The sequence below is a fragment of the Bufo gargarizans genome, chromosome 1 (genome assembly GCF_014858855.1).
Source record: "Bufo gargarizans isolate SCDJY-AF-19 chromosome 1, ASM1485885v1, whole genome shotgun sequence".
Classification (NCBI taxonomy): Eukaryota; Metazoa; Chordata; class Amphibia; order Anura; family Bufonidae; genus Bufo; species Bufo gargarizans.
In genome coordinates, this window is record NC_058080.1 from 610,731,901 (window position 1) to 610,741,379 (window position 9,479).

A 9,479-nucleotide genomic window follows, 5' to 3' on the forward strand; every position below is an offset into this window, starting at 1 on the left:
CTGAATACAGACATCAGAAATTAACTGAAAAATAAAGCTTCATGTATATCTGACCTTCAGCATCACATGTGTTAGAAATTTCATTTTTGGTAGTGAAATGGCAGTTAGACTTTAAGGTACACCAGAACAATTACCAACAAAAGCCTCAAAAACAAAAATGTCATGAAAATTCATATACTGTATTGCTAAAGCTTGATGTGCATAGGCAGTAATAATAGAAACTGTTTGATCAAAATATAATGCTTTATTATAATTAAAAAAAAAGGAACTTTGTAATTTAATTAAATCGCTGCATCAAGAATCTTCTTTCTCCTGGAAACTGCAAAGAAAAGAAAAAGAAAAGTTATGTGACGAACCAGAGAACATACACATACAAGTAGTGTTCTGTTTCAGGTCTTGCCCTGGGGATCCAGAGTGAAAGGAATAAAGGGGTTTTCCAGCTGTATTCCATTTTTATATATGGATCAGTCGGTTAAAGAAATAAGAAGTAAGTTATACGCACCCTCACCAATCCCCCTCTGAGGCCATTCTGACACCGCCGCTCTCCACTTTCTGGCTCTTGTTCAACACGTAGGAGAGGCCTGGAGATGCCCGCTCAGACACAATCACTGCCTACAGTGGGCCTTTTCTGGCATTTCCTGTGTGCCAAGCCATGACCAGGAAGTGGAGATTGGTGGGGACAGATGCAGCATCAGAACAGGAGCATTAGGGGGTCAGTATGGTTTCTTTATTTCTAACCCACTGTGAGCTATATAATGTAAGGGCTTCTTTACACGGCAGATTTATACCTATATTACTACTGGCTGACCTGATGTTCATTATTCTCTGCAATGCTGGCACATATGAAGTTTTAATATATGCAAATGAGCCTCTAGGAGCAATGGGGGCGTTGCCGTTACACCTAGAGGCTCTGCTCTCTCTACAACTGCCGCGCCCCATGCACTTTGACAGGGCCAAGCAGTAAAACCATCATCACACCTGGCCCTGTCAAAGTGCAGAGAGCGCAACAGTTGTAGAGAGAGCAGAGCCTCTAGGTGTAATGGCAACGCCCCCATCGCTCCGAGAGGCCAATTTACATATATTAAAAAAAAACATTTTTCTCCGCAATCCGGACACATATGAACATGGGACACACAGATGCCAAGTGCACATGGAACAGGTCAGTTTCATTTGAATATTAAGAGAATAAGAGACGTTGGATGTTTTCTACTGCATATTTCCAAATACAGAATATATACATACATCATAAAATGACATAGCAAACACTGTACAGAGAACACCGTGGTACGCACCGACATTGCACACATGTGTAAAACACTGTCTGTCCCTCATCTGCCGAGCGCATCTGCCTCGTGTGATAGACCATCTTCTCACAGCCACAGCGGCTGCAGCGCCTATCGATCTGAAAGAGAGAAGACTCGTACGATGGACCAACATAAATGATGCACCAAGAAGCTATTAAAATCAAATGAAACTTTCTATGTGAATGTAATGATGACATATGTGAAAGGGTACGTTTATTGGAGAAAACTGGACAATAGCAAGGAGGCTGTTGGTCTATCTCTAGCCTGGATACAGGATGAGATATGGTTGGGCGTGGAGGTGTACAGGTTCTGTATGGCCTGTAGGTTGCTGAAGCCGACATCCCTGCTGGTTTCATAATCTCTCGATTGGCGACAAATCTGATGACCAGGCAGGACAAGAAAGTGTTGCAATCTGAAGGAGACAGTCCTGGGAAACCATTTCACAAAAAAAAAAAAAAAAAAAAAAAAAGTCATTTTTTCCGGTCTAAAATAACAGATCTCAGGCTACTTTCACACTAGCGTTCGATCGGATCCGTTCTGAACGGATCCGATCATATTAATGCAGACGGAGGCTCCATTCAGTACGGATCCGTCTGCATTAATAACTTAGAAAAAATTCTAAGTGTGAAAGTAGCCTGAGCGGATCCGTTCAGACTTTCAATGTAAAGTCAATGGGGGACAGATCCGCCTGAAGATTGAGCCATATGGTGACATCTTCAAGCGTATCCGTTCCCATTGACTTACATTGTAAGTCTGAACGGATCCGCTCGCCTCCGCACGGCCAGGCGGACAGCTGAACGCTGCAAGCAGCGTTCAGCTGTCCGCCTGTCCGTGCGGAGGCGAGAGGAGCGGAGGCTGAACGCCGCCAGACTGATGCAGTCTGAGCGGATCCGCTCCATTCAGACTGCATCAGGGCTGGACGGAGGCGTTCGGGTCCGCTCGTGAGCTCCTTCAAACGGAGCTCACGAACGGAAACCCGAACGCTAGTGTGAAAGTAGCCTCAGACGGAAATGGATAAAACGGATGCTCAGGGTCTTTTTTTTCTGTTCTTCTGACGGATCAGAAAAACAAACGGTGATGTGAGCTCACCCCTAGCTGTACACAGGACACGTCTCACAGATCTGCACCTCTATAGGTCACGTCTTACCAGGGGTCCGTTTAAAGCTCCCGTTTCATCGGACTCCTCTGACAAAGCTATGGTATCAAGCTTATTAAACACGATCGACCTCTGAATGTATTTCCCCAGGAACTCTAGAATAGATGGAAAGTATGGTTGTCACACATCACATCATGATAAGGGCACATTTAAAGGGGTTTCTGGGAGTTGGATATAGATGGCTTAGGTCCAATTGACTCCTGCAATGAGCTTTCCATTTTTCTAAACCATCAGAAAAATAACTGATCCTTCTTTTTTGAGCATAAGGCCGAATGCACACGGCCGCAAGCTGTCCGTGGTAACACGGGCTGGATTCCTGCTGAGAGCAGGAGCGCACGGCATCATGGGTTGCTATGACGCCGTGCGCTTCCTGCTGCCGCCGCAGTACAGTAATACTCTGGTATGATCTATACCAGTGTATTACTGTACTGTGCCGGCAGCGCACGGCGTCATAGCAACCAGTGACACCGTGCGCTCCTGCTCTCAGGAGGGATCCAGGCCGCGGTTCCACGGACCACTCACGGCCGTGTGCATTCGGCCTAAGTTTGTGTCAGTTCCGTCAGACATCAAAAACATATCATTTGTGCAATCACAAAAACAGAAATAGTGCAGCGGTACTCAAGCCGAAACCGCCCTCCGACTAAATAGTTTACCAAATCAAAATATCGTGAGCGCAAACTATTAAATATGAAATCCACAGACATGCCAGACCACAGAGGCTTATACTACTGTGTCAAAACCACATAGGAGCACCAACAGTTCTCTGTCACATACACAGAGGGCCCTATCAGAGCAGATGATGCTGGAATGGATAGCATAGTCCTGAATACGTCCTCCCATATAGGCAGGCGTCCTCGGCTTTGGCAGATACAGTTCCGGATAGTGCTTGGAGCATGCCTGGCCGGTAGTAAACTTCCCTTACTCAAAGCTAGCGCTCTGTACAAAGCGCACAGTGACGTCACCTGAGCTATGGAAGCTGCAAAGGATCAAAAACAATACAACGCGTTTCAAAAAATGCTCTATTTTTCCTTACGCTTCCTGAGGAAGGAAAACAAGAGCATTTTCCAAAACGTGTTGGATTATTTTTGATCCTTTGCAGATTCTGTAGCTCAGGTGATGTCACTGTGCGTTCCATATGGAGTGCAAGCTTTTAGTAAGGGAAGCTTACTACCGGCCGGGGAACGCTCCTAGCACTATCCGGAACTGTATCTGACACGGCCGAGGACACACTCTATACAGGACTATTCTATCCACTCCAGCATCATCGGCTCTGATAGGTGCCTTTACAGCTTGACAGTTTGTAAACGGTCCAGTGTACGTGACCTGTTGTGTGGTTTTTACGCCTCTGCAATCTCGCATGTGTGTTGGATTTCATATTTGTGCGGTCACAATATTTTATGATTTGGTATTCTGTCAGACATCAGCTTTTTCTTCACGGGAGAAAATGTACTGCATGCAGGACTTTCTCTGCCATCAGAAGTAACTGATCCCTGATAGAATAGACAAACTGATGCTTGAAAAAGGACAGATCTGATATTTTTCATTTTTCTGATGGATCAGAAAAACTGAAAGCTCAACGCAGATGTGAACTCTGTCTTATCCACCAGATAGCTGATCATTGGGGGGCAGGGCACAACCTGTTTCACGAGGATGTGTCACATCAGTGCTTGGGATCACAGCCCAGGCCCATTCACTTGAACAGGACTGAGCTATACTTAGGCCATGTGACCGATGAACGCGAAGTTACTGGCCTAGGAAGAGGCTGCAGTGCTCACTGAGGGGGGTTGCTGGGAGTTAGACCCCTGCCGATCAGATAGTAAAGGGCCAGCAGACTTGTACCTATGACACTTGCTGACATGTTGCATGTGCGCTTGGCAGCTGAAGGCATCAGTGTTGGTCCCATGTTCATATGTGTCTGCATTGCTGAGAAAAATTTGATTTTAATATATGCAAATGAGCCTCTAGGAGCAACGGGGGCGTTGCCATTACACCTAGAGGATCCTACTGCACATTGATTGATGGAGCCAGGCATGTGATGATGGTTACACTGCCTGTTTCTGTCAAAGTGGAGAAAGAGAAAGGCAGAGCCTGTAGATGTAATGGTAACGCCCCCCACATTTTCTCAGCAATGCGGGCACGTATGAACATGGCACCAACACAGACGTCTTCAGCTGCCAAGTGTCGTAGGTGCAAATCTGCTGACAGATGCCCTTTAACCACTTCAGCCCCGCTAGCTGAAACCCCCTTCATGACCAGAGCACTTTTTACACTTCGGCACTACACTACTTTCACCGTTTATCGCTCGGTCATGCAACTTACCACTCAAATGAATTTTACCTCCTTTTCTTCTCACTAATGGAGCTTTCATTTGGTGGTATTTTATTGCTGCTGACATTTTTACTTTTTTTGTTATTAATCAAAATGTAACGATTTTTTTGCAAAAAAATGAAATTTTTCACTTTCAGCTGTAAAATTTTGCAAAAAAAACGACATCCAAATATAAATTTTTCGCCAAATTTATTGTTCTACAAAAAAAAAATGTTTGGGCAAAAAAAAAAATGGTTTGGGTAAAAGTTATAGCGTTTACACACTATGGTACAAAAATGTGAATTTCCGCTTTTTGAAGCAGCTCTGACTTTCTGAGCACCTGTCATGTTTCCTGAGGTTCTACAATGCCCAGACAGTAGAAAACCCCCACAATTGACCCCATTTCGGAAAGTAGACACCCTAAGGTATTCGCTGATGGGCATAGTGAGTTCATAGAACTTTTTATTTTTTGTCACAAGTTAGCGGAAAATGATGATGATTTTTTCTTCTTTTTTTTTTTCTTACAAAGTTCCATATTCCACTAACTTGCGACAAAAAATTCTAGGAACTCGCCGTGCCCCTCACAAAATACCTTGGGGTGTCTTCTTTCCAAAATGGGGTCACTTGTGGCGTAGTTATACTGCCCTGGCAATTTAGGGGCCCAAATGTGTGAGAAGAACTTTGCAATCAAAATGTGTAAAAAATGACCGGTGAAATCCGAAAGGTGCACTTTGGAATATGTGCCCCTTTGCCCACCTTGGCAGCAAAAAAGTGTCACACATCTGGTATCGCCGTACTCAGGAGAAGTTGGGGAATGTGTTTTGGGGTGTCATTTTACATATACCCATGCTGGGTGAGAGAAATATCTTGGCAAAAGACAACTTTGCCCATTTTTTTATACAAAGTTGGCATTTGACCAAGATATTTTTCTCACCCAGCATGGGTATATGTAAAATGACACCCCAAAACACATTCCCCAACTTCTCCTGAGTACGGCGATACCAGATGTGAGACACTTTTTTGATGCCAAGGTGGGCAAGGGGGCACATATTCCAAAGTGCACCTTTCGGATTTTGCAGGCCATTTTTTACACATTTTGATTGCAAGGTACTTCTCACACATTTGGGCCCCTAAATTGCCAGGGCAGTATAACTACGCCACAAGTGACCCCTATTTTGGAAAGAAGACACCCCAAGGTATTCCGTGAGGGGCACGGCGAGTTCCTAGAATTTTTTATCGCAAGTTAGTGGAATATGAGACTTTGTAAGGAAAAAAGAAAAAAAAAAAGAAAAATCATAATTTTCCGCTAACTTGTGACAAAAAATAAAAAATTCTAGGAACTCGCCATGCCCCTCACGGAATACCTTGGGGTGTCTTCTTTCCAAAATGGGGTCACTTGTGGCGTAGTTATACTGCCCTGGCAATTTAGGGGCCCAAATGTGTAAGAAGTACTTTGCAATCAAAATCTGTAAAAAATGGCCTGTGAAATCCTAAAGGTGCACTTTGGAATATGTGCCCCTTTGCCCACCTTGGCTGCAAAAAAGTGTCACACATGTGGTATCGCCGTACTCAGGAGAAGTTGGGGAATGTGTTTTGGGGTGTCATTTTACATATACCCATGCTGGGTGAGAGAAATATCTTGGTCAAATGCCAACTTTGTATAAAAAAATGGGAAAAGTTGTCTTTTGCCAAGATATTTCTCTCACCCAGCATGGGTATATGTAAAATGACACCCAAAACACATTGCCCAACTTCTCCTGAGTACGGCGATACCAGATGTGTGACACTTTTTTGCAGCCTAGATGCGCAAAGGTGCCCAAATTCCTTTTAGGAGGGCATTTTTAGACATTTGGATCCCAGACTTCTTCTCACACTTTCGGGCCCCTAAAAAGCCAGGGCAGTATAAATACCCCACATGTGACCCCACTTTGGAAAGAAGACACCCCAAGGTATTCAATGAGGGGCCTGGCGAGTTCATAGAAATTTTTTTTTTTTTTGCATAAGTTAGCGGAAATGGATTTTTTTAGTTTTTTTTCTCACAAAGTCTCACTTTCCGCTAACTTAGGACAAAAATTTCAATCTTTCATGGACTCAATATGCCCCTCACTGAATACCTTGGGGTGTCTTCTTTCCGAAATGGGGTCACATGTGGGGTATTTATACTGCCCTGGCTTTTTAGGGGCCCTAAAGCGTGAGAAGAAGTCTGGAATATAAATGTCTAAAAATGTTTACGCATTTGGATTCCGTGAGGGGTATGGCGAGTGCATGGGAGATTTTATTTTTTGACACAAGTTAGTAGAATATGAGACTTTGTAAGAAAAAACAAAAACAAACAAAAAATTTCCGCTAACTTGGGCCAAAAAAAATGTCGGAATGGAGCCTTACAGGGGGAGTGATCAATGACAGGGGGGTGATCACCCATATAGACTCCCTGATCACCCCCCTGTCACTGATCACCCCCCTGGTAAGGCTCCATTCAGACGTCCGTATGATTTTTTACGGATCCACGGATCGGATCCGCAAAACACATGCGGACGTCTGAATGGAGCCTTACAGGGGGGGGGGGGGTGATCAATGACAGAGGGGTGATCACCCATATAGACTCCCTGATCACCCCCCTGTAAGGCTCCATTCAGACGTCCGTATGATTTTTACGGATCCACGGATACATGGATCGGATCCGCAAAACACATGCGGACGTCTGAATGGAGCCTTACAGGGGGGTGATCAATGACAGGGGGGTGATCAGGGAGTCTATATGGGGTGATCAACCCCCTGTCATTGATCACCCCCCTGTAAGGCTCCATTCAGACGTCCGCATGTGTTTTGCGGATCCGATCCATGTATCAGTGGATCCGTAAAAATCATGCGGACATCTGAATAGAGCCTTACAGGGGGGTGATCAATGACAGAGGGGTGATCAATGCAGGGGGTGATCAGGGAATCTATATGGGGTGATCACCCGCCTGTCATTGATCACCCCCTTGTAAGGCTCCATTCAGACGTCCGTATGCGTTTTGCGGATCCGATCCATGTATCCGTGGATCCGTAAAAATCATACGGACGTCTGAATGGAGCCTTACAGGGGGATGATCAATGACAGAGGGGTGATCAATGACAGGGAAGTGATCAGGAAGTCTATATGCGTGATCACCCACTTGTCATTGATCACCCCCCTGTAAGGCTCCATTCAGACGTCCGTATGCGTTTTGCGGATCCGATCCATGTATCCGTGGATCCGTAAAAATCATACGGACGTCTGAATGGAGCCTTACAGGGGGATGATCAATGACAGAGGGGTGATCAATGACAGGGAAGTGATCAGGAAGTCTATATGCGTGATCACCCACTTGTCATTGATCACCCCCCTGTAAGGCTCCATTCAGACGTCCGTATGCGTTTTGCGGATCCGATCCATGTATCCGTGGATCCGTAAAAATCATACGGACGTCTGAACGGAGCCTGACAGGGGGGTGATCAATGACAGGGGGGTGATCAGGGAGTTTATATGGGGTGATCATGGGTGATCAGGGGTTTATAAGGGGTTAATAAGTGACGGGGGGGTGTAGTGTGGTGTTTGGTGCGACTGTACTGAGCTACCTGAGTCCTCTGGTGGTCGATCCAAACAAAAGGGACCACCAGAGGACCAGGTATATTAGACGCTGTTATCAAAACAGCGTCTAATATACCTGTTAGGGGTTAAAAAAATCAGATCTCCAGCCTGCCAGCGAACGATCGCCGCTGGCAGGCTGGAGATCCACTCGCTTACCTTCCGTTCCTGTGTGCGCGCGTTCACAGGAAATCTCGCGTCTCGCGAAATGACGCATATATGCGTGACTGTGCGCAGGGCTGCCACCTCCGGAACGCACATCTGCGTTAGGCGGTCCGGAGGTGGTTAATGAGCTATCCCGAGGATAGGCTATCAAATGCTGAACCACCCCTTTAACAAAACTAGGCAGGAGTCGCCTACTGCAACCAATAAAATGTCATTACTCAAAGGTTGAGCCAAATGAGAGCTGGGGTGTGACTGGCATCAGAGGGTAAGTCTATAGGGAAACGATCACTTACCTGTCACTTGTGTACGATGACCGCAGTTGAGGCAGGTGACAGTATCCTGAACGCCAGGAGGGGGCAGCACTGAGCCACAATCCGAGCAAAAGTCAGACTCCGAGCAGAAACACGTGGGAGCAGCGTCCATCCTGCTGGGGAGACATACATGGACATCTGTCTGTACGATAACTACAGCCCCGTGAGGCGGGGATCTCTGTATGTTCCACCGCGCACAGGGCATACCCAGCACGGATCTAGCTATAGGTGGCCTCCAGTACTCACCCGCGGAACCCGCCGTGCGGCAGTGTCTCCGGCAGTCACGTGTTCACTAACCATAGAGATGTGGAGACGTACAGTAACAGCTCCCCCTGCTGGCTGCACACAAGCACGTCAGCCATAGCTGCAATGGCGCTTCTGTTACATGGACCCCTAGATTTGTGGGGAAGGGGCTGTGCTGAATCATATGGCTCTCCGCTTAGAATGTAGAAAGGTACAGTAGATGTGCTGTAATAAAACCCCTGCAGACGGTACAATCACCATATACACTGATTGTATTATCCAAGCTTCCAGACATGCTGTATATTGGACTAAGCACTACCAGCATCCTGAAGGAGAACCATGCGGTAGTCTCAGGCCGAGCATGCGCCCTCTAGTGGTCAGCC

The 9,479-nt window shown here is 46.0% G+C and overlaps 1 protein-coding gene across 3 annotated transcripts; it reads right to left on the reverse strand.

The window, feature by feature from the left end:
- Window positions 1-224: 224 nt before the first annotated feature.
- POLR1H (RNA polymerase I subunit H) lies at window positions 225-9,170 on the reverse strand. 3 transcript variants are annotated; one of them, XM_044291162.1, is made up of 5 exons: window positions 9,100-9,170; window positions 8,836-8,966; window positions 2,452-2,555; window positions 1,293-1,402; window positions 225-319 (listed from the first exon to the last, which is right to left on the reverse strand). In XM_044291162.1, the coding sequence occupies exons 2-5, from the start codon at window positions 8,963-8,965 to the stop codon at window positions 295-297; spliced, it is 369 nt and encodes a 122-aa protein (XP_044147097.1). In that variant the 5' UTR covers window position 8,966; window positions 9,100-9,170; the 3' UTR covers window positions 225-294. The 3 variants fall into 3 exon arrangements, with proteins under 3 accessions (XP_044147097.1, XP_044147102.1, XP_044147090.1); XM_044291167.1 differs by having other exon boundaries at window positions 8,836-8,969; window positions 9,100-9,147; XM_044291155.1 differs by lacking the exon at window positions 9,100-9,170 and having other exon boundaries at window positions 8,836-9,093.
- Between the last annotated feature and the right edge of the window lie 309 nt (window positions 9,171-9,479).

Coding starts and splice junctions, on each gene's coding strand:
- POLR1H (XM_044291155.1), bottom strand. CDS start 9,058: ATGCCCTGTGCGCGGTGGAACATACAGAGATCCCCGCCTCACGGGGCT. Junction 2,556..8,835: donor TCATCGTACACAAGTGACAG/GTAAGTGATCGT, acceptor CATCTATTCTAG/AGTTCCTGGGGAAATACATT. Junction 1,403..2,451: donor GAGCTTTAAACGGACCCCTG/GTAAGACGTGAC, acceptor TCTCTCTTTCAG/ATCGATAGGCGCTGCAGCCG.